Genomic DNA, 22,324 nt, shown 5'->3' on the forward strand with positions numbered 1-22,324 from the left:
AAAAAAAAAAAAAAAAAAATCATTTCTAAAATAAATGATTTCTTTAACAAAATGTAAACTGCCTGTATTATTGGCCTTCAAATTCCCAACCTTTATTCTTTAAACATAATAGGGAATACAGTGGTCAAAATTATACATAATAGGTGCTTAATATTTAATGAACATGTTACTTTAGCACTCCTGAGGTCTAATACAAACAACTCTACAACTGAAAGTAAATAATATCAAATCAATGAGGTCAGGGATGGTTTTATTCACCCAGTCAGAGTCCAAACAAATCACCATTTTGCTTCTAAATTTTTACTGAAGGTTGTTAATCCAAGTGGAAAAATAATGTGCCTCTTCCAACCCTTTACTCGTGAATAGTTTTGGTTCTCAGCCATGACTGCCCATTTGAACCACAAACTGGGGATGCAAGGTGGGGGTAACAGCAAAGTAGTGATTTACAAAAGCTCCCCAGCAGATACTGATATGTATCCAATGGAAATCACCAAATTAAGAGATAAATTGCTCCCACCTATCCTATCACAAAACAAAAAACAAATAAAAATTACCCTTAATGAGCCATTTTCTAATTGTATTACTTTCTACAAATAATACAAAATTACTCAACATTCACTATATACTGATATACATACCACATATCAAAGGAATGGGATGAAGAGTAAGAGAAATATAGAGAAAAAAGATGATCAAAATGTGACTAATTAAAAACACAACTTTTTTAAGGCCAGTCACTGTCGTGGTAAGAAATAGACTCAGGTTCTGTATTTCATTTCCTCATTAGTTTCAGAGAAAAGCTAAGGTTTTCCATCTCCCATGGAGAAAATTTCCTTCCTTACTAAGGTTGCATCCAATTACTTATCTTATGTATATAACCTATATATGTATCTCTTTCCTCCCCACCTGATACAGGTAACTCCACATCAATTATGGAACCCCCTAATAATCCAACTTTTATTCCAACCATAGCAAATGAAGGAGGAAAACACTGGACTGTGCCAGAAGTTAGGGCTCTAATTGGCATCTGGTCTGATATAAATATACAACAACAACTGGAAGGAACAGTGAGAAATAAAAGGATATTTGAACAAATTGCTGCCAAGCTTCAGAAATCTGGAATAGAGAGAGACTGGAAACAGTGCAGAACAAAGTACAAAAACTTAAAACATGAATACAAGACTGTAAGAATGGCTCAAGACCAAGGCATAACTAAGAGTATGAAATTTTTTACTGAGTTGGATGCTATTCTGGGATACAATAAAAGAGAAAAATCACAAGAACACAAATTCCAAGATGAAGAACAAGCCACACGATGTGCCAATGTAAAAACAGAAGAGAAACAGTCAGGTAGGAAGGCAAAGAAAAGTAACCTGAACATTAGGCCAAATCCTATAAAAATGTTAGTAACCCAAAAACATGAATATAGTTTAAGTTAAATAGGTTTCACTAAATACTATTCAACAAGCTAATTGTTGAATTTATCATGAACAATTTAATGTATATTCAATCTCTTCCAGAACCCAGACAATAGTACAAAGTCATACATAAGGATGAAATAAAATTGGATTTCCACAAGTTTAAAAATAGACCAATTTTAGTAAAGTAAAACTGCAACTCTAAATGGCAGAAGTTAAAGCAAGTTTTCATATTAATTGTGGTTAAATTGTGAGTGAACAGAAAAAGAGCATTAAAGAACTTAGGAAAAAAAAAGACCCCATGAGAATGACTTTGAAGTCTAAGTTCTTCTGGGACACTTCATAAAGTTCTTTAATAAAAAGTTTAACACAAAGGACTGAGATATATTACACACAAAGATAGGACAGCATGACATAAATGAGTTCTAGACCAGGAGTCAGGAAATCAAAGTTCTAGCTCAGTCTTTCTGGAATCTTGAACCAGGTGTCTCCTCTAGACTTGACAAAATGTTCTTAAAGACCTCTATTAACCATAAAGTTTCTAGATATTAATATCTGCCGTAAACAATGCAGTCCTAATTCTTAGAGTATGAATACGTATCTAGGGGAAACGGAGGCAATGACAGAGGATTGAGAAATGGTGGCAAGAAGGCCTGAAATATTTTGCTGGCAGAGAAGAAACTGGTCTGCTTGAGAACTATCCACCTATCCCATTGAAATTAAAATGACAACCACAGTATTCAGCATGAGGTTCACTTTAGTGGAGCTTGATCTCAGGACCCTGACCTGAGCCAAAGGCAGATAGATGCTTAACTGACTGAGCCACCCAGGCACCCCTATCACGCTCACTTTAAAAGAGAAAATAACATTAGAGTTTAAAACACTATGCTGAAGTGAATAAAACCAAACCACCATCTATCCCACTATATTCACAGTCATTGCTGGAGATGCAGCAGAAGATGACTTTGTCAGTGATACATCAGAAGACCTAAGAGACAGAGATGTAAAACAAAGTCCTGGTACAGGTAAAATAATATTTTTTTGGTTTTATGTATGTGAAAAAATATGTAAGATGTTATTATATGATGTTGCTATAGACTGAACTGTGTCACCTCTAAAGTCGTATCAACAGATATAAGAGCATTTGGAGATGGGGCCTTCATGAGATAATTAGGTTTGGAGGTCATGAGGTTGGGGACCTTATGATGGGTTTTAGATTTAATTATATTTTATGTATAATGTATAATAAAAAAGATGCTATAATAACTAAGATTTTATAATAACACATACAAGGTTATAACACTGTATATGAAGAGTAATACTCATATTTACAAAATACAGAAATGGAAGGTGAAAACTGCTAATGACAGTAACATTCCTTATAGCTGTGGTTTTCAAAGTATAGCAGCATTAGTATCATCTGGGAACTTTGGCATGCTCAAGTTTGAGAAACACTGTCCTATGGTACTAATGGCGTGAAGGAAAGTAAGTGCTTCCTATATGGTGGTTTGCCTTTTACATAAACCAAAATGAGTGATGGGTGATCACCAGGCCCTCAAGCAAAAGCTGAGCTAGTCATCACAGACCTCACACATAGTCTTTCAGTTCAAAGCTTAGAAAAATGTAAAGAATCATGCTGATTAACAAACCAGGTAATCAAATTCCTCACACTCTTGGCAAACTTCTTTGTCTGACTTATCAGATATGACAAATTAAAATCCCAGTGGGAGAAAGGAGAGCTGCTAGAATGGTGAAAGGTGAAAGCGGAGAAATTAAGGGGACTAATTCGATAGGAACATGCAGCTGACTAGGGGTATGATATGATAATACAGGTAAACAAAAATCTGTGCTCCTAAGGTTTCTCAGGGCATCAGAGCATTGACCCTTGTCATTAAAAATAAAGTTAAAAAAAAAAAAAAAGTTGGGATCCCTGGGTGGCGCAGTGGTTTAGCGCCTGCCTTTGGCCCAGGGCGCGATCCTGGAGATCCGGGATCGAGTCCCACGTCATGCTCCCGGTGCATGGAGCCTGCTTCTCCCTCTGCCTGTGTCTCTGCCTCTCTCTCTCACTGTGTGCCTATCATAAAAAAAAAAAAAAAAAAAAAAAGTTAAGGGACGCATGGCTCAGCGGTTGAGCGCCTGCCCTGAGGGATTCAGGATCAAATCCCTCATCGGGCTCCTTGAGGGAAGCCTTCTTCTCCCTCTGCCTGTATCTCTGCCTGTCTCTCATGAATAAATATAAAATCTTAAGCTAAAAAAAAGTTAAAATCAGATAGATTTAATAAGATATATTTCCATGGAAAAAATTAAGAACTTTAGCATTCAGAAGATTTTAGCTTGTTACTCCTCTGGGCTCACTTAAGTACAACACCTCAAGATCCTTTTTTGTATGTGAAAGGAAAACATTAAGTCAGATATATTATTAAACTGGCAGGATTTTAAAAAAACTGTCTGGTATGTTTATATGTTTCATATTTTCTAAATATAAAATGGGAAATATTTAGTCATTCTAGAAACTAAGGTATTTTAAACTTCCATATGAAAATAAAAGCAAAGATATAAACCTACAAGAATCCCAACAGCTAAATACATAGGAAAAGAAACTGATCTTTAAAAAAAAAAAAAAGATTTTATTTATTCATGAGAGACAGAGAGAGAGAGAGGCAGAGACCCAGGCAGAGGGAGAAGCAGGCTCCATGCAGGGAACCTGATGCAGGACTCAATCCCAGGTCTCCAGGAGCCTGCCCTGGGCCGCTAAACCGCTGAGCCACCGGGGCTGCCCCAGAAACTGATCTTTTAAACTATTAACAGATTTTACCTTTATGTAATCTTTACATCCAGTGTGGGGCTCGAACTCAACACCCCAAGATCAAGAGTTGCATGCTCCACCAACTGGGCCACCTCCTAGAGTTAGCAAAAAAATCTAAGTACTTCAGTCATACCTGCAATATAAACTATTGAGTCACAAATCACCACTCTACTATGTTGTATTGAGGTATGGATATTTTTCCTGAAGATGGCTTCAGGGAAAAAATTCACATCAAATATTCTTTCTTAAAACAAAACAAAACACAGGGGGCACCTGGGTGGCTCAGTGGTTGAGCATCTGTCTTTGGCTCAGGTTGTGATCCCAGGGTCCTGGGATTGAGTCGTATATCTCCCTCTGCCTATGTCTCTGCCTCTCTCTGTGTCTCTCTCATAAACAAATAAATAAAATCTTTACAACAAAAAAACCAAAGTCACTGGTTGGCTCACTAGGTTAAGTCCCACTCTTGATCTCAACTCAAGGTCATGAGTTCAAGCCCCACATTGGGCTTGGAGCCTTATTTTTTTTTTTTTTTTAAGATTTGGGGATCCCTGGGTGGCTCAGTGGTTTGGCGCCTGCCTTTGGCCCAGGGCGTGATCCTGGAGTCCCGGGATCGAGTCCCGAGTCAGGCGCCTGGCATGGAGCCTGCTTCTCCCTCTGCCTCTCTCTCCCCCCCCCGCTGTCTCTCGTGAATAAATAAATAAAATCTTTTATTTTATTTATAAAATTTTTGAGAGAGAGAGAGGGAGGCAGAGAGAGGCAGAGACAGGCAGAGGGAGAAGCAGGCTCCATGCAGGGATCCCGGGTCTTCAAGATCACACCCTGGGCTGAAGGTGGCGCTAAACCGCTGAGCTACCAGGGCTGCCCCCTTGGAGCCTACTTAAAAAATAAACAGAAACAATAAAGTGATGAACAGTCATGTAAAAATAGGTAGAGGTTATTTCATTTTGATTTTATATTTTTACTAATGAACTACTGGAATCTGAGTTCCTATTGCCCCATATTGTTAACATTGATACTTGGTCATGAAACTGGTCTCCCAAAAGTAAATTTTTCCTCATCTTAAATGTATGCTAGAAGATTCTTTTTTTCAAATAAAAACCTAACTAGAGCTGTGAACTCCTTGGAGTCTAGATAACTAATTAGTTCCCAATTTAGAACTCCTGGGGATTCTGGTCTAGCGTAGGTTATAGGATGGGTTCAAGCAATATATTTTTATAACAGACCATCAAGCACAGTAAGGGTTGAAAATAACAGGTTGTTGTATTTAGAGAGTAGAGGCTAGCAGAGGGCTGAAGAAACTAAAACATAAAATCCAATTTGATTCCATTTAGGGAAGACAATTTAGCCAATTTCAATTATCACTTTAAAAAATGCATGACTAATGAAATATGAAATAAGTTAATCACTGGGAAGAATCACAGAACTCCTGAGCTATGCCTACCTATTACAATAAGTAAAAAGTAGGGGATCCCTGGGTGGCTCAGCGGTTTAACACCTGCCTTCAGCCCAGGGCATGATCCTGGAGTCCCAGGATCGAGCCCCACATCAGGCTCCCTGCATGGAGCCTGCTTCTCCCTCTGCCTGTGTCTCTGCCTCTCTCTCTCTCTCTCTCTGTCTCTCATGAATAAATAAAATCTTTAAAAAAAAAAAAAAGTAAAAAGTAATAACCCATGAAAATTGAATAACTAATTCTTTGGATCTAAAATTCTTCTCGGGCACCTGGATAGCTTAGTGGTTGAGTGTCTACCTTTGGCTCAGGTCGTGATCCTGGGGTCCTGGGATTCAGTCCTGCATCAGGCTCTCTGGAGGGAGCATGCTTTTCCCTCTGCTTAGGTCTGTGTCTCTCATGAATAAATAAATTTTTAAAAAATAATAAAAAGTTAAAAATAAATTCTTCTCCCCACCTGAGGCATAAGCAAGAGATGATAAAAGGAATCAGAAAGTTCTACTGTCTAAACAGGAAATGTTTGACAGTCTTGTCAGTTACCTGTCTCTTCTGAGTAAACCTAAAATTAACTTAATTCATCTCTAGTATCAGTTGATATTTACACGAGGTGGAATACTTCAGTATTCTCGCAAGTCACTGCTTTTTAGTATTGGCAGTCAAAGGTAGATCAATTTTAGTTCTGAGGGGTGGAGACAGGCAAATATATCCTATTGGAGGTTATTCTTACCAGCCTAAAAATCACAAAACTATTCTTTTAAAAATAGTCTTAAAGAATTTTCTTTGGTTGGTAAAATATATTTCCAAAATTAAAATAGTCACTATCCCCACAATTTCACAAAAATTAACAATGTGATGGCCAGCAGAGGGCACTAAACTATCTATTGTTAGTATCTCAGAGGCCATGCCAGGTTTTTTTGGTTTCTCAAATTCATATATTTCTCCAATTCATTTATTTTGGTTTATTTATAATAAGCCAAAATTGGAAATAATTTTAAAAGAAAATAAACAGTTTTGTAGATTTTGCATTTAACTTGGATAATCTTAGCAGCTATGCATTTTCATCACATGAATCATAATACTGAGAACTTTTACATTTTTAATCCAGTAGAAAATCCAAATAAAGATTTGATTTTTAAAATTTCAAAAACCCAAAAATTACAAATGTAAAATAAAGTTCAAACTTAGGTAAGCCAATAAACTTAAATACAGGCAACTTGATAATGATAAAAGTGTTGGCTTTTCTAATTCCTGTTTATATTTTCACAAACTCTTTAAGAAGCTCTAACATGGGATCTCTGGGTGGCGCAGTGGTTTGGCGCCTGCCTTTGGCCCAGGGCGTGATCCTGGAGACCCAGGATCGAATCCCACGTCGGGCTCCTGGTGCATGGAGCCTGCTTCTCCCTCTGCTTGTGTCTCTGTCTCTCTGTCTCTGTCTCTCTCTCTCTCTGTGACTATCGTAAATAAATTTAAAAAAAAAATTAAAAAAAAAAAGAAAAAAAAAAAGAGGCTCTAACATAATAAAAAATACAGAGGTGCCTGGCTGACTTAAGTCAGTAGAGCACATGGCCCTTGATCTCAGGGTTGTAAATTCAAGTCCCACGTTGGATGCAGAGATAGTTTTAAAATAATATCTCAAAAAAGAACATAAAAAAATAAAGAATACATAAATCTGGTCTTTGTATCCAGTTCTTGACACAGAGTTTCAAAAACCTTAGGAATTTCCAGTGGCAGAAGATTTCTTATTTTTAATGAGCTGATTCAAAGTGGGTTTCTAGATAGCTTCAGGATAAGACTGGTCACCATAAAGACCAACTTTGTGATTAAGAGGCTTGGGATTTTAGGCCAGTCTGATCTCTAACAGGGAAATTAAGTCTGAAGACTGAATTCAGTCATGTGGCCAATGATTTAATTGATCATGCCATAATCAATCATGTCAATAAAAACTGGCTTAGAAGAGCTTCCTGGTTAGTGAACACACTGATGTGCTGGAAAATTGAAGGCCCTAATTCCACAGGGAGAGGGCATGGAGGTCCTGCATCTAGGACCCTCCCAGACCTTATTCTATGTGGATGGATCTTCAATTTGGTTGTTTCTGAGTTCTATTTTTAATAATAAAACTGTATTCTAAGTATAGGGCTTTCCTAAGTTCTATGAGTTGTTCAGCAAATGATCAAACCTGAGGGGGTCATGGCCAGAATGAACAGGTCATGGCCTGAATTTGTAGCCAGTCAGCTGAAAGGTGGCTAGCTAGCATCTGAAGTAAAGGCAGCTGTATGGACGAATGAGCCCTTGAAGCTTCAGAGTCTAATTCTAATTCTAGTGGTGAGCGTCAGAAATGAATTGCAGTATACCAGTTGGGAGAGAAATCTAACAGAAACTAAATGCTTACCTTTCCTTAAAATATGCTAAATTTAGGATTTCCACACCACTACCCTCCAATATGACATCTTATTTTCTAGGACTAACTATAGATCACCAAATCTCTAAATATTTCTATCTCCCAGAAGGAGGACATGTGCCTGAGCCTAAAACTAATGGTTTTAGTCACATAGGTAGAATGTTATAAATTCAGATTCTGCTGAAATAAGGTTTGCCAAAGTTTACCTTGGAGTGCTCTTCACTGAGGTAAGGGTGGGTGGAGGGCTTGGGCATGGAAGGAGGTAAGTCTAGTTATAAAAAGCAACCAGAGGGATCCTTATGGTGTTGAAACCTTGGAGTACCTTGACCTTGATGGTGGAGACATGAACCTACAAGCTAATAAAATTATCATAGAATGTAATACAAATATATATATACTCACAATGAGTACAAGGAAAACAGGAACTCTGAATCAGAGTAGTGAACTCTATCAACGTCAATATCCTTGATTTAGTAGTATATTACAGGTTTAACAAAATGTTACCATTCGAGAAAACTGGGCCAAGTGCAAATGGGATCTCTTATTTCTAAAAACTGCATTTGAATCTACAATTATCTCAATAAAAACTTCAATTTTTGGGCAGCCCGGGTAGCTCAGCAGTTTAGTGCCACCTTCAGCCCAGGGTGTGTGATCCTGGAGACCTGAGATCGAGTCCCACGTTGGCTCCCTGCATGGAGTCTGCTTCTCCTTCTGCCTGTCTGTCTGTCTCTCTCCCTCTCCTCTGTGTCTCTCATGAATAAATAAACAAAATCTTAAAAAAAAATTTCAATTTTTGCCCTATGTGGCTCCAAAGTACAACCTGTCATTTAAGATACTGATATTGCTAAAAGCTAAATTTTGTTCTAGTCTCACTGTGCAAACCTGTCCTTAAGGTAAGATCTGGTCCTATCCTAATTAAATCTCCACATACCTATGGCTGCATAGGCTTATGGGTTTCCTAACCACCTCATCTTTTCCCTCACTGTTCTACTAATCATAACCACTGTGTAGTTTTATATAGTTAAAAAAAAAACTTTTTAAGATTTTTATTTATTTATTCGTGAGAGAGAGAGAGAGAGAGAGGCAGAGACACAGGTAGAGGGAGAAGCAGGTTCCATGCAGGGAGCCCGACGTGGGACTCAATCCCAGGTCTCCAGGATCATGCTCTGGGCAGAAGGCGGCGCCATACTGCTAAGCCACTGGGGCTGCCCAGTTCCATATAGTTTTATAATAATCATTACAAGCAACTACACAGACATGAGTAATACAGAATATATTTTTTAAGAGTTTATTTATTCATGAGAGAGGCAGAGACAGAAGCAGAGGGAGAAGCAGGCAGGGAGGCCGATGCGGGACTCGATCCCTGGACCAGAATCACACCCTGAGCTGAAGGCATATGCTCAACCACTGAGCCACCCAGGCGTCCGAACACAGAATTTTTTTTTTTAAGATTTTATTTATTTATGAGACACGGGGGGGAGGGAGGGAGAGAGGGAGAGAGAGAGAGAGAGAGAGGCAGAGACACAGGCAGAGGGAGAAGCAGGCTTCCTCCAAGGAGCCCCCTGTGGGACTTGATCCCGGATCTCGAGATCATGCCCTGAGCCAAAGGCAGATGCTCAACTGCTGAGCCTCCCAGGTGTCCCAACACAGAATATTTTTTTTAAGAAATAATGTCCTGGGGCACCTGGGTGGCACAGTCGGTTAAGCATCCGACTCTTGGTTTCAGCTTGGGCCTGATTCCAGCTAGATTCCAGCTAGATTCCAGCATCAAAACTGTAACCTAAGGGCACACTCAGTTAAGCTTCTGACTCTTGGTTTTGGCTCAGGTTGTGATCTCAGGGTTGTGAGATCAAGCTGCACCTTGGGCTCCACCCTCAGTGTAGAGTTGGCTTGAGTTTCTCTCTCCCTCTCCCTCTGCCCCTTTCTCTCTCTCTCAAATAAATAAGTAAATCTTAAAAAAAAAAAAAAAAAAAAAAGAAAAAAAGGTCCCACTGTATAGGAAATGTACAGGAGTGAAAGAATCCTATCATAGCACTGCAATACTTCAACACAGCAATCCAACATATGCATGAGAAAGAGCTTTCCCCAAACAGCGAAGAGCTGACTTATAAACATTCTATACATACTACACCACAATAAATACATGTTATATTTATCAAGCTAAGTACCATGAGTTCCTCAAAATGTTTATTACCTGTCTTCTCTTAACAGCTCATAATGAAAATTGCCAAGACCACTTAATCTTAAGGTCTTGTATAGATATATTGCAGTTAGGATCATTCTCAGTTACGTGAGGATCAAATGAAAGAGATCTGAAAGCTTTTTGCAAACATTATAATGTAACAAAAATGTTACAAAACTGAGTCTAAAAGTGCTATCATATTCATTTCCCAAATAGAGTACACTGTGCCTTGGGGCTTTCTTTTTTTTTTGTAAGATTTTATTTATTTATTCATTATAGACAGAGAGACAGTGAGAGAGGCAGAGACACAGGCAGAGGGAGAAGCAGGCTCCACGCAGGGAGCCCAACGTGGCACTTGATCCTGGGACCCCAGAATCACACCCCGGGCTGCAGGCGGCGCCAAACCGCTGCGCCACTGGGGCTACCCTACACAAAGGCATTTTAAAATTCTGTTAGAGATGACAACTGTTCTTGGCTGTGAGGTTATAGTTTGTTTTTTAAAAAAGATTGATTGATTTGAGAGAGTAGGAGGAGGGGCAGAGGGAAAGGGAGAAAAAGTCTCAAGCAGACTCCATACTGAGGGCAGAGCCCCATATGGGGCTCGATTGCATGACCCTGAGATCACTACCTAAAACTGAGCCAAAACCGAGAGTCGGACACTCAACTGTCTGTGCCACCCAGGTGCCCCTAGGTTAGTTTTGATGCTGGAATCCAGCCTTACTCGTTTCTCAGTATAATCTTCAATTGCAAAAGTAAATTTGAGTTCTGTGAACTCTTTGTTTTCTGACAGAGGAAGACACCGTAAGTACAGCCTCAGAAGAGGTGGGCAGCCCCATGGCACCACAAAGTATCACTGGGTCAGGTATAGGGTCTAAATTGTTGAATTAAAATTTTTTTCAGGGGTGCCTGGGTGGCTCATTTGGTTGAGCATCAGACTCTTGATCTCAGCTCAAGTCTTGATCTCAGAATTGTGAGTTTTAAGCCCTGCGTTGGGCTCCACACTGGGCATGGAAACTACTTCAAAAAAGAAAAAAATCTTTTAAGCTAATATATACCAGTTTAAGTAGTTACACCAAGACTCTCCATATTTGTAAACATCCAGTGAAGATTATCTATTGATGAAAAGTTGAATTATTCTTACCAATTTTGGAGATTAGTATACCTTATTTTTTAAATATCTTATTTGAATATGAACACATGAAGAAATTTTGACCCTGACATTGAAATGCTGTAATTCTCAATGCTTTATGTCAATCCAGTTTGTTTTAAATGAATGATATTCAAATACAAGATTTATCTCTAAGTTTGTATAATTGTAAATCACATTGATTTATAGGTAATTATATTCCTTTAGAAGATGCTAAAAATCATTTACAGATTGTGACAGTGAGCGACACAGAGGCTGGAAAACACTGGTGTGACAATGAGGTCAGAGCGCTTATACACATATGGTCTGATGAAAAAATTAAGCAAATGCTTGAAAGGGCCACAAGAAACAAAGAAATATTTGAGGAAATTGCCAGAAGACTAATGCAGTTTGGAATAGACAGAGACTGGAAACAATGTCGTACCAAATACAAAAATTTAAAATATGAATACAGAGTTTTACAAAAGAAAAATGGCAACCCTCAAAGAAAAATGAGATTTTATGAAGAAGTTGACTGCATCCTAAGAGGACCAACTCTCAGAACTGCCAAATGGAAACATGGTAACCTTGAAACTGACTTTTTAAAATAAAAATTCTATTAACCTTTTTCTTTGCATTGTAACATAGCAAGAAATTCCTCAAAAATAAAATCCTTATACTAATGTATATTCAAATGACCCAAAAATTTATTATAAAGCACATACCTCATTTAAGAATTTCAATTTCCTTCCAAACCTTGTACCAAAACATTCCAAATTCTTAAGCTCATCCTTCTTTATCTGTACAACCACTTAAATGCACTTACTTTAGTGCATCCGAATGCCTGAAGATGAATCTATTTTAAATGTCATATAATGATTCTTTTCCTGTGTTCTTTTGTTTTAAGAATTATTTGAAGGTCATACCAAAAACCCAAGAACTTCGAGCATGAAAAGAAAAGCACACGAAGATGGTAAGAGCCCGAGAAATGCCAAGTTTTGGCACTGAAAAAAACTTGTTGCTTTTTCCTGATAAGAAATATTTTTTCCCTGTCCTTGACATATTAGACTAAACATACTGTTTATAAGCTGTGAGAGCAAAAAAATGCTGAGTAATGATTTCTTTCATAGCTCATTAAGAGTAAAAGTAACAGAATAAATGGAAACTTTCCCAGAGTCAGAAATTTCTGCACAACTGTCCATTCATCAGGAGTCTTTAAATTACAATTTATAGCGATTGCTATCAGAAGACTGGGATAGAAAAGGAAAAAAAAAAAAACCCACAAAGTAATAAGTTCTGAATTTTAGTTTTCCCCAAAGGTAGTTAGCAATAGGTGCAAAATTTTAGCAATCCTACAAATAAGTCAACCTAATTATGTGAGCTATTAATTCCAAAATGACTCATTACAGATGTCAGAAAAGATAACACAATGTAGTTTAGCAAACAGAACAATAGAAATGCAGAACAGAAGAAAAAGCAATGATCTGAAACTCAGAAAACCTGAGTCCTAGTCTCTCTCCGACTCTAATAACAACAGAGCAAATCACTGCATCTTTCTGGATCTAATAATTAATTTAAGCATTTTATAGTTTTTTTAAATTTTTTATTTATTTATGATAGTCACACACACACACACAGAGAGAGAGAGAGAGAGAGAGAGAGAGAGAGACATAGGCAGAGGAAGAAGCAGGCTCCATGCACCTGGAGCCCAACATGGGATTCGATCCCGGGTCTCCAGGATCGCGCCCTGGGCCAAAGGCAGGCGCGAAACCGCTGTGCCACCCAGGGATTCCTATAGGTTTTTAATCTATCAAATTCTTTTGTGTAAACAAAATAGTTGAAGAGCTGAATTTTTACAAAGTGAACATACCCATGTAACTCCACTCAAATCAAGATACAAAACATTATACCAGCACCCTTCAGACCTCCCAGTCATAATCATCTTCCTAAACTCTATAAAGGTTATCATTATCCTGACTTCTATCACCATAGATTAAATTTGGAATCATGTAAGATATTCTTACTTTTTTGGGATCTGTTCTTTAATGTCAAGCTTCTTTCAATCAGCATTGAGATTCATCCATGATTTTACTTGTAGTAGGAGCTTGCTCTTTTTCACTGCTGTAGAATATTCCGTTATATAAATATATGTACCATTACCTTCTTTATCCATTCCACTGTTGGACATTTCCATTGTTTCCAGATGGGGACTATTACAAATAATGCTATAAAAATTCTTGTGCATGTCTTCCAGTAAACATATGTATGCATTTCTGTAGAGTATAAATCCAAGAGTGGGATGGAGGGTCATAGGGTATGCATATATCCAGGTTCAGTTCTAAGTACTTTACATATATTAATGCATTTAACTTCCTACCACAACTCTATGATGTAGGTGCTAGCATTATGCCCAATTTATAGAGGAGAAAGTGGAGGCATAGAAGTCTGTGCTGTTGAGCCAGCTGGCTAACACTGCCTCCCTATGAGGTCCAGGGGCCGTATCTGCCCTGTGCAGTACAGTATTCCTAGTACTGACCACAGTGCCTTATGTATACAAATAGGAGCTACAGGTACTTTTTGAATAAGTATTAGATAATAACAGCAATCTCCCTATCCCCAACAACCCTTACTATATCTCAAGTTAGAGGAAAATTTTACTCTCCATTTTTGGACCTAAAGTGCAAGTCAGAAGAGCTGCCCCAACCTTTGTCTTCTCTTAGTGTCCTCTAGTATATATACTATTGAAAAGGAAAATTGCTAAGGACTAACCACACAAAAGTATCATCCCCAACCCACTAGATTTCGCCCACTGAACCTTTAAATACCTAAGTCTAGCCCAACAGATGAGAAAACAGACTCAGAAGTGAAGAGGCTTGCTGCCCAAAATCAAACTGATGTTACTAGGAAATCTAGGACAGATTTCAAGTCTTATGTTAAAGAGCTATTTCCAATATTGACCAGAATGCAAAGCATTCGTACTTTGAAACTCTTTTGGGGACAGATAAATTCTGCTTCAAGATAATGCAAAAAACAAAGTTGTAAATAATAGCGATAACCAGAAGAACTGAAAACACTTAGGATTTAAAACTGAGAATCATTAAATCACAAAAGTAATTGAATTAAAGGCTTTCCGAACAATTAGCAAAGACAGTTTTAACATAAGTCACTTCCCCAACCAACAATATATAAAAACACTATAGAAATGGGACATATTTGGTCATTCTACTAAAAGATGAAAATCAAAATAAAGTTATCCTCAGCCTTAAATTTGGCAACTCAAAGCAAGTTCTTTGACAACCTATTCCTGTATTTCTCACATGCCTTTCTCACAAGTCTTTCTTACAAGTGCCTTTCTAGTGATAATGTTATATACTCTGTTTATAGGACCAGTACCTGTATCTCTTAAGAAAACTGTTCCTGAGATCATTGCAAATACGTTTCCTCAAAGCGTAACAGAACGAAAGGATTCTACAGAATGTTTCTACAGACAGAAGACCCCCTACATGATCCAACTTCATCAGGTAAATCTCGAAATTTTTAGAAGTATGAAAATGTACATCAGTTGTAGGGTTCAATTCCTAACCCCGGGAAATGATAATTCACTTTCAGGGTAGGCATTTTCATCTCCTAATTAACCAAGGAAAGGCTAACTATTCAATTCATGGGATAAATCGATGTAATTTTAGTAATTCCTTTTATGGAATCTTCATAATATGTCCATGTCATTCTAGTCTCAAAAAAACGTGCCTGTGGTTTAAACATGAAGATTTCTGATCTACAAAGGTGTGTGTGGTTTGTTCAGAACTCTGCCAACCACTGAACCAAAGTTTTTAGGACTGAAAAAGCAAGTGGTGATTATATGAATCTGTCATGAACAGTTTGCATCTAAAGAGCTCATAGAAATGAAAATGTTAAACTCCCCTTGAAAGAAAGCAGAGCTACGGAATAAATCTCCAAATAGCCAGGACTACTAGAAAGATGTACTTCTGAATGAACCCGTCTGGATTAAGTATCCAGTGCGTGACTATCTAGTAACTGATAGTTCTGTTTGTATTTACATGAAACACATAAAACTTTCAGGTACTGTACTATCTCTAAGGTTTTAAAATCATATTATACCTAAGACAAAAACAGAACCAAATACAATGCAAAAGTGATAGCAATCTCACCTTCCAGATTCCATGCTTATAGCAAGATAACATGAGACAAATTCCTTCATCAAAAAAGGAAAAAAAAAAAAAAACAAAAACATAAATGAATCTTGTTACTGGGTTTTGTTTGTTTTTAAATTTATTCATGACAGACACAGAGAGAGGCAGAGACACAGGCAGAGGGAGAAGCAAGCTCCATGTAGGGAGCCCGATATGGGACTCATGAGACTCTATCCCGGAACTCCCGGATCACACCCTGAGCCGAAGGCAGATGCTCAACTGCTGAGCCACCCAGGCCATCCCAGAATCTTGTTACTGTTATTTTAAAGCTAAGTAGTAAGTGGAAGGAGGTGAGGAGGTAGAGACTTCTGCAACAGACTACCACTTGCCAATGTACAGTGTATTTAACTCTACTGTATATTATGCCATAACAACCTATCTAGGCGACCAGTTTTAACATTCTTTGATTCAATGCCATAGAAAAACATTAGTTTTTAATTTCTGAACCCTGCAGACTCTTTCAGAGATTTTATCTCAGATACATTAGGGAGTTTCGCCATTCTTCCAATCAGATCAGTTCCTCTGAAGGGTGAGGACTTAAGCTAATTTAAAATTTTCAACTGGAAGAGAACCAGCCTTCTCAATGCACCTAATAATTCTATGCCTACACAAGGAAAATCTTAATTAGTTTTCCATAAATACATTTGTTACCCAGAAACTATTGGGTACCTTGCTCCTGTTATTGAAAACATCACAAGGTCAATTTTCATAACCAGTTTAACAAAGACTTATTTGGGCAGATGAACAGCCTCAGAGAATCCATTTATTATTGCTCTATTATCATATAATTAATTTTTATTGCTCTTCCCTTGTACTGTCTAATCACGTAATTCTTTCACACAAAAGCAACAGAAAAGTGCATATAGTTAGGATTCTAGTTGTATTCATTAAAACAAAAACAAACGCTTTTCTTCCAGCACATATTTAAAAGAGAATCTCAAGATCTTCTTCCCTTCACAGAATATCCAAAATAACTTATCCTAAGAATGTTATAAACAAATGTTCTGAAGCACCATAAGCAGGTTTCAGTTTTTCCTTGGATTACATATCTATCTTCTCAAAAAATGTTCAGTATTTTAAAACAAGATTTCTATTAAGGTCAACCCACAACTATCCAGGATTAGAGTCCTCCAAGTTAAAAATACTCTTTTTGATTCAACCCAGACTCTAAGTTACTCTCAGCTCTTAATAAAGGAGGAGTATGTAAGATGTGAAAACTAAAGTTAACTGCGGCCCTGAAAAGATCAAAAAGACTACTTGCAATCCAAGTTTGGTGAGGAAAAGCAAATCATTTGGAACGCATTTATACATATATATACATATTGCTGATAAATATTTCTGCCAAGTTCCTTAAACTGTTCTAAAAGTTACTGCTGCAGTACTGCCTTATGAAAACTTTGTAATACTTTCAGTGAAAATGTCAAACCTACGTTTGTATCAAATGCCAGGTAATAAGGAATGGAAAGATCACAGAAGACAAGCTATTTTTTTTTTTTTAACTCAAAGGGATCTACCAAATTTTCCAAAAAAACCAGCATGTACTTGTCATACAGGAACTGCTCCCCTTTCCCTCTCTTAAAGAAGAGACTTACTTTTTTTGGCATCTTCTTACTACAACCTTTTCCTTCGTTACCTGAAACCCGTGAATCTTTTGCAGATGCGCTATTTCCGGTGACTGGTTTATTTTTCAGTTGGTCTGCGATCTACAACCAGGAGTTCCTTCTGAATACCAACTAGCTCGGTTTCCCAGGGTTTGAACTCCAGAATTCCTAAGTCCTCATAGCTGGGACTGCATTCACATCTACAATTTGCTCAACAGCTAGCTCTGCCCCTGCAAACAAAAGCCTGTGGTGGTCGAAGGCTCCGCGGGAACACCTCAAGGTGCTGTAGGTCCTGGAACCAGCAGCCACCCCCACACAAACCTTCACAAAAAAAAAGCAGCTCCGGGTTCTGCAAGATTAAAACAGGCAAGCAGCGGGAGAAGTCCCGACCCGGCCGAGCCTGGCGAACCGGAGCCTTACAAATTGGCCAGACTCACGAGGAGCGCACACACGGGAGAGCCCCTACAGACCATTAAGGGGGGAGGAGAAGCAAGTTCAGGGATGCAAGGTGGTGCCCGCGCACGCCTCGGCCACCTCGTCGATGCCACAAGCGGTTATCGACCCAGGTAATAGAGGTCGGCCTCCCTGCCCTCAGGCGCACGGGAGATCGCTAACTCGGGCCGCGGGAAACGGCTGGGGCTGAAGGAGAGAGAAACACACGCGCCGCCACCCCCACCCCTCAGCCGGTTGCTCACCGGTGCTGCAGCCCCACGAGTCCCAGAGTGATCACATGCGGCACATCTAGCTGCGTGGGCCACTCTCCTGAGGCGATGCACCCGAATACGCCACATTCCTCTCGCATTCCCGACTCCTCCAGCTCCATGTCGCTGCCGAAAGCACGTGGAGAGACCTGCCGCCGCGGCGGGGGCCTGAGCACCAACCAGCTGCCGCTCGGCCCGTACGCCTCAGAGGCTCGCTTCCTTCCCAGCAGCTCGACCCTCGCTACTGCGGCGGCGCGCGCTTTCCCAAAGTAAGCGTGATTAGCTCGGCCCCGCCGGCCGCCCTGCCCCGCCCCCTCAGGATCCACCAGTGAGCGAGGAGGGAGGGAGCGGCCCCGCGACCGGGAGGCGGAGTCGCAGGCCCCCGGGTGGAGCTAACCCTCCGCCGGGACTAGCACTTTTTTTTTTCCGCACGTGGAACCCTCCGTTATTTTCGAACAGCCCAGACTGGGGTGAGGAGAGTAGTAGGGCCAGCGTCATTTCTCCGCCCTTTGTATGCCCCTCCTCACCTGCTTTCCCCGGGCCATCACCACTTGGTACGCTCCAACCTATGAGCCGCTCCCGCTGCGGAGAAGGGGCCGGTCGGCGAGCCTCGGTAGACTCGGGAGGGGCCGCCGCCGCGCGCCACTTTCCGCCGCTTCTGGAACGGCGCCCGCGCCAGTGCGCCTGCGCGGCGGGAAGCCTTTGTGTGTGTGTGTGTGTGTGTGTGTGTGTGTGTGTGTGTGTGTGTGTGTGTGGCGGGGGGGGGCGGGTAGAATCCCCGAATCGAAGTTGCTCCCGGGCGGCGGAGGCATCCGGGGCGCCGTCGCGGCCGTGTTGCCAGCGGGGAGCGCGCGGGCGGGCGTCCCGGAGTACTAGGCCCGCCGGGGGTGTGTCTGCAGCGCCTCCCTTCCCCGCCGCGGGGGCCTCTCTGACCACTCCTCTTTTCCAGAGCCTCGCCTCTCCTCCCGGCGCGTCCCCTGCCCCCAGCCCACGCGGGATAATGGCGACGGCGGAGGGTGAGTATCCCGCGTCCCCCGGCGTCTGCGGGGGCTCCCTGCCGCCCGCGGTCTCCCCGCCCCTGCCCCCCCGCGAGCCTGGAGCTGGCGGACCCGGCGCCGACCGGTGCGCGCCCCGCGGCCCTCGGGGCGGCCTCCTCCGGGCCTGGGCCTGGGCCTGGGCTCCGCGCCGCCGCCTCCCGCCCTGGGCCCCGGGGCGGGCGGACACGTGGGCCGGGCGCCGCCGCGCCGGGCGGAGGAAACACGGCGCTCCCGGGCCTCTCCAGAAACGCTCGGACCTGGCTCTCGGTTGGGGGAAGAAACCAGGTAGAGGAAGGAGGGTGATTAGAAAGAGAAATGGCCGAGCGCTGGAGAGGTGCCTCAGTAGGTATTGCAAAAGCAATCGCGGGAACGCGTGTTGAGTCTTCAAAGTCTTGCTTTTCCTAATAGCCCGCTATTTCCGGAAAGTTAGTAGTTGAATCTATTGAAAAATTTCCTTTTTTTTTTTGGTCCAGATTTTGTGGGTGTGTTTGTCTTTTGATGCCGTAATGACTTTGAAGAGCTCCAAAAGCCCCAAGCAAAAAGTTGCCGTGATTCACTTTGCATTTATCCTATTAACATAACAATTTTATCTACGAGTGATAGGTCCTCAGGGAAGATCGTTTGTGACATTTTGCCGATAAAACTTCCCCCACACACACGCCCGATTTCTAAATTTACGGTGAACCAAATTGCTTGTGTTCACTGGTTAGTACGTTGTCTTCCACGCAGAAAAATTGGATTCAACTAAAAATTGATGGACTAAACGAAACGATCCAAATGATAACGAGTAACAACTCTATAAAATCCAGGCGTTAGACTACAATTTTTCCTTCTATACATCTACACTGGTAAAATCTAACTGGCAGGTTTATATTTCTAAAATGTCACTTTTATGATTTCTAAATGGCGCTTCCTCCCTGAAAAATGTTCAGGGGCAACCCAAGAGCTATTAAAATCCAGTCTGAAGCCCCTTTCACCTCCTGCATGCTGCTTCCTTTCTATGTCTACAACCCTTTGATTTTTAAAAAAATTTTTTTTTATTTATTTATGATAGTCACACAGAGAGAGAGAGAGAGGCAGAGGGAGAAGCAGGCTCCATGCACCGGAGCCCGATGTGGGATTCTATCCCGGGTCTCCAGGATTGCGCCCTGGGCCAAAGGCAGGCGCCAGACCGCTGCGCCACCCAGGGATCCCAGCCCTTTGATATTTTCTATCTTGTAAAATCCTAAGCTTACATCCCATTCAGGGTGATACATCAGGTTTGTTCATCTGTGTTCATTTATGTTGTGTGTTGTAAAACAGTGCTACTTAATGGAAATATAATATGAAACTATATGTAACTTTGTATCCTAGTAGTCACATTTTAAGAGGTAAAAAGAACCAGGTAAAATGAATTTTAATACATTTTATTTAACCTAGTATATCCAAAATAGTATCGTTTCAGCAAGTAATCAGTATTTTTATATGTGACATTTTGCATCCTTTTTTTTTTTTTCCATCTTGAAATCCATTGTGTATTTTACACTTAACTCACATCTCAATTTGGAGTAGCCACATTTCGAATATTTCATAGCCAGAGGTGGCTAGTGGCTACCTTATTGGGAGGGCACAGTCCTAATCTTACTCCTCTCTATGGAAGTCCTATACTTTTCAAGAGTATTAAATTTCGATTCCATGAATTAGTCTTGTAACAAATCTCTCCTATGATTGTTTATGGTTTTTTTCTACCCATTAATTGAAATTCATACCCTGCTTAACAACTAGTAATAAATACTGATTCAACTTAATTGAGGAGGGACAGTAGGTATGCACTTTCTTTTGCCCAAAGCTGACCTAGGGAACATCTTTGATTTTATCCCCATGTTGAGCCAGTGGTTCTTAAAAACTTTTACCTTTTAAATATCTTGAGCCTTTTTCCACTGCTTTCCTTAGACCAGGACATTTCTTGGCCTTCACTGCTGCAGCAGCATCTTAACTGGTATTTCAGTCTCTGGTTTTCATCTATCCATCCTTTCTTCATTGCATTTTCCACACAGCAGCCACAATCTTTTTAATACAGAAATCTGTCATTTTGCTAAAATGCTTAAAAGCCACATGGTTGTTCTTAGGATAAAATCTAAACATTGTCAACACAATGTATGAAGCCTGAAGGATGAATAGTAAAATTCAAGGGAAGGAAACAGTGTTTGGACCTAGGGAAAGTATGTCAAAAGCCTGGAAGTGGGATACAGAAATTCAGTTACAGAAGTTTAGAGTTCTGGAAAGGGAATAGAGAAACCTAGAGTTGGAGCCCTAAACTGAGACTCTAATTTGAGGAGCCTTTTACAGCTTGTGAGTCAGAACGGTACAACAGGATGGGAATTCCTCCTTTAGGTACCCTGCAGCAGTAACTATTACAATTCAGTAACTGGTTTGATTAATGGTTACCTCCACTAGGTGGTGATCTATCAACTGCTCAGTTCTCCTGCCATCCTTTCTGTTCTGTAGCTGCTGTCCTCCTCTGCCCTCCTCTGCCCAACAGCAGTATACATAAACACAGTGCTCCAACCATTCTTTTTTTTTTTTTTTTAAAGACTTTGTTATTCATGAAACAGACACAGAGAGAGAAAGGGGCAGAGGCACAGGCAGAGGAAGAAGCAGGCTCCATGCGGGGGACCCGATGTGGGACTGGATCTGGATCCTGGAACTCCTAGGCCAAAGGCAGGCACTAAACTGCTGAGCCACCCAGGGATTCCCATGCTCCAACCATTCTATAGTCCTGCCATGCACTCTTTCCCCATGGTCTTTTTTTCACCACCACTACCAACCCCTTTCCCTCTTCTGGCTAAATGTTTATCCTTCCTCAGATCTCAACCTAAACCTCACTTTGTTCCAGACTTCCTTCTCTGGTGTCTAGACTAGGTTGGGTAGGCCTGCTATGAACCTGTGATCTGTGTCTGTACTTCTCACATCTTATTATGATATCCTGTTTAATTTCAGCTTCCCTCAGACTCCTGTTGCCTGAGAGTAGGAATTCTGTCTTGTTTATTGGTATATCCCTAGTATACCTGGCACATGGACATTAAAAAATGCCAATACTGAGAATGAGTCCATGATCTGGGAGCATGAGGGGTGATTTCTCCCCTTGGAAATTTTAAGTCCTTAAACTTCTGTATCTCTCATCTTCATCTAAATCATTCTTTCAGATGACCAGTCTACCTTTTTATAGGTCTGTGACCTGCATCAAATTGGGTTCCCTTGTCCTTACTTCCTCACAGTGTCTCACATCTGTTAGTATGGAGGAAGGATTAACACTGGGGGATAGGGGAGAAAGATTAAGAAATAGAGGTACTTGGAAATTGACTAACCTCAGTGGGAAGTGGTGCCTCCTCTTGTACTTCAAAAATCAAGAAACCCT

The 22,324-nt window shown here is 40.7% G+C and overlaps 2 protein-coding genes across 25 annotated transcripts in view; one reads left to right on the forward strand and one right to left on the reverse strand.

Annotated features, from left to right (window-relative positions):
• The window catches only part of PPAT (phosphoribosyl pyrophosphate amidotransferase), a 37,261-nt gene extending 18,755 nt beyond the window's left edge, over window positions 1-18,506 (reverse strand). Inside the window, exon 1 of one of the 3 annotated variants that reach the window (XM_072775165.1) lies at window positions 18,418-18,506. Coding sequence is in view for 2 of the 3 variants with exons in the window: in XM_072775163.1 (XP_072631264.1) it covers window positions 17,885-18,012 (128 nt within the window). In the remaining variant the exon portion in view is untranslated. Of the gene's footprint in view, window positions 1-12,102; window positions 12,125-17,884; window positions 18,188-18,417 lie in introns of those variants that run through there. The other 2 variants (XM_072775163.1, XM_072775164.1) reach the window with 2 other exon arrangements.
• The window catches only part of LOC140604105 (bifunctional phosphoribosylaminoimidazole carboxylase/phosphoribosylaminoimidazole succinocarboxamide synthetase), a 386,988-nt gene that overhangs the window by 341,692 nt on the left and 22,972 nt on the right, over window positions 1-22,324 (forward strand). For 16 of the 22 annotated variants that reach the window (XM_072775131.1, XM_072775137.1, XM_072775133.1 and 13 more), the window contains 6 exons: window positions 916-1,350; window positions 2,354-2,443; window positions 11,588-11,959; window positions 12,285-12,350; window positions 14,762-14,898; window positions 18,840-18,906. In XM_072775131.1, the coding sequence (XP_072631232.1) occupies window positions 916-1,350; window positions 2,354-2,443; window positions 11,588-11,959; window positions 12,285-12,350; window positions 14,762-14,898; window positions 18,840-18,906 (1,167 nt within the window). Of the gene's footprint in view, window positions 1-915; window positions 1,351-2,353; window positions 2,444-11,587; window positions 11,960-12,284; window positions 12,351-14,761; window positions 14,899-18,329; window positions 18,445-18,472; window positions 18,504-18,839; window positions 18,907-22,324 lie in introns of those variants that run through there. The other 6 variants (XM_072775139.1, XM_072775143.1, XM_072775144.1 and 3 more) reach the window with 6 other exon arrangements.

Source organism: Canis lupus, chromosome 14 (genome assembly GCF_048164855.1).
Source record: "Canis lupus baileyi chromosome 14, mCanLup2.hap1, whole genome shotgun sequence".
Taxonomy (NCBI): Eukaryota; Metazoa; Chordata; class Mammalia; order Carnivora; family Canidae; genus Canis; species Canis lupus.